This window comes from Echinops telfairi, unplaced genomic scaffold (assembly GCF_000313985.2).
Source record: "Echinops telfairi isolate 266 unplaced genomic scaffold, ASM31398v2 ScPeMD7_7465;HRSCAF=8503, whole genome shotgun sequence".
Classification (NCBI taxonomy): domain Eukaryota; kingdom Metazoa; phylum Chordata; class Mammalia; order Afrosoricida; family Tenrecidae; genus Echinops; species Echinops telfairi.
In genome coordinates, this window is record NW_022111365.1 from 9,847,877 (window position 1) to 9,849,627 (window position 1,751).

At 35.9% G+C, this 1,751-nt stretch overlaps 1 protein-coding gene across 1 annotated transcript in view; it reads left to right on the plus strand.

Moving 5' to 3' along the window:
- Positions 1 to 1,751, plus strand: part of VSTM4 (V-set and transmembrane domain containing 4) — a 152,637-nt gene that overhangs the window by 58,847 nt on the left and 92,039 nt on the right. The window contains exon 3 of the mRNA XM_004716254.2: positions 1,650 to 1,718. Within this exon, the coding sequence (XP_004716311.1) occupies positions 1,650 to 1,718 (69 nt within the window). The remainder of the gene's footprint in view (positions 1 to 1,649; positions 1,719 to 1,751) is intronic.

Sequence of the window (1,751 nt, forward strand, 5' to 3'; positions counted from 1 at the left end):
AATTTTAAAAAAGCATTAAACAACAACAAAAAATGGATGATGTAGCTGTGAAAGTTAAGAGACACGACCATTGAAATAATATGACAAATATGACCAAGAGATTACGTTATTGGCTGGGGACATAAAACCAGACAAACCGGATTCACTCCTTTGGGGTTACTTCTGATTCCTCATTTGGCCTGCTATGGCAGAGCAGAACTCCCTCGGCAGGTTTCTGAGAACTGTAACCTGTGTGGTAACACCAAGGTCATGCTTCTCCCCTAGAGAAGCTGGTAGGTTGGAATTGTTGACTTTGCATCCCGATTCCTAACCCAGTATGACACCAGGGCTGCTTCTGGAGACATTAGAAAACTAGAATATATAAAAACAAATGTATAATCTCGACATGATAAATTCAATTGAGTATGATAGATGTCTTTAATTGCACAGATAAAGAAGAGATTAGTAATCTGGATGATAGCATAATAGAATATATTCAGTAGACCCTAGAGAGACCAAAAGAACAATGTTTAATAAAAATGCATGACAATGGGCAAATGCTTGTGGGAGAGGTAATAAATAGAGGTCCAGGTCATGTTCATCATGTTCCTTGCCTTTCTTTACTGTGTGTCCAACATTTAGTCTTCATCTCCATTTTAACTACCTTTGGCCCTTTATTCAGATCCTAGATTCTCTTGTTTTGAGTTGTTCAGTAAGATAGCCACTAACCATATTTAGTGATATACATTTAAATTTATTAAAATTAAGTAAATTACAATTTAATTTTCTTACTCTTGCCACATTTCAAGTACCCAATAGTCATATTTGCATACTGACTCTCAGATTGGGTAGTGCAGGTATAAAACCTTTCTGTCATTACTTAAAGTTCTATTGGATAGCACTCTCATTCTCTGATATTTTACTTTGTTTTTCAGGATATGTTTTATATATTTTTTAACTTGTGATTTTTTTCTGCTCTGAATAAAAAACATTCCATGTTTACAAACATCCTTGTATAGTTTAGTTCAATTCTGTGTTTCCATGCCCATTTAAAATCAGGCACTGTAAAGTCAGTGATTAAACACTGACTGGAGAAAGACAGAATAATATAAGAAATAATATCAATAATATCAAAAATGTTCATGCTATGCTCTCCCTGTAAGTCCAGGCTCCTTCACCACAAACTGTTCAGTTAACTAAGGGAGATGCTGAGGTTCCAAGGAGCACAGCGTCATAACTCCTTTAACATGCAAGACAGTTTGCGAAGTCTTAAGATGATTGTAGGCTCTTCTAACTAGGAATAATGGGGCAAGTAAACTCACTTTAGAAATACTCCCATGAAACTAGTAAAATAAACCATATTTTGGTTCCTGGAATTCTTGCTGAGGAATCTTTATATGACAGGAATATGAGGCAATTGAGGCTTTTATTGGAACTTGGTTAAAGCCTGACGTTGCCGTTTGCTGACCATTAAACACGGACAACTAACGTCTGCTTTTGAGTATGAAGGTTTATCATCTGTTTTGTGAAAGTTGTCGAATCTGTGAATTGTGACAAGTAATTGTGGTTTGGTGAAAATTGCTTTATAAAATGAAGAGTTCTATTTATAATGTGGGCAGGTCTGGGAGCTGCTCGACTTCATGCCATGCTGTTTCTTTTTTGCCTTATAGTGATTACCCTCAAAGATTCTGAAGGTCCCTCCTTTGGGAAAAAGAAAGAGACCTGGACTGTTTTTGAAGGTAAAGCTTCTTTGTTTTTTTAATTTTAAGACA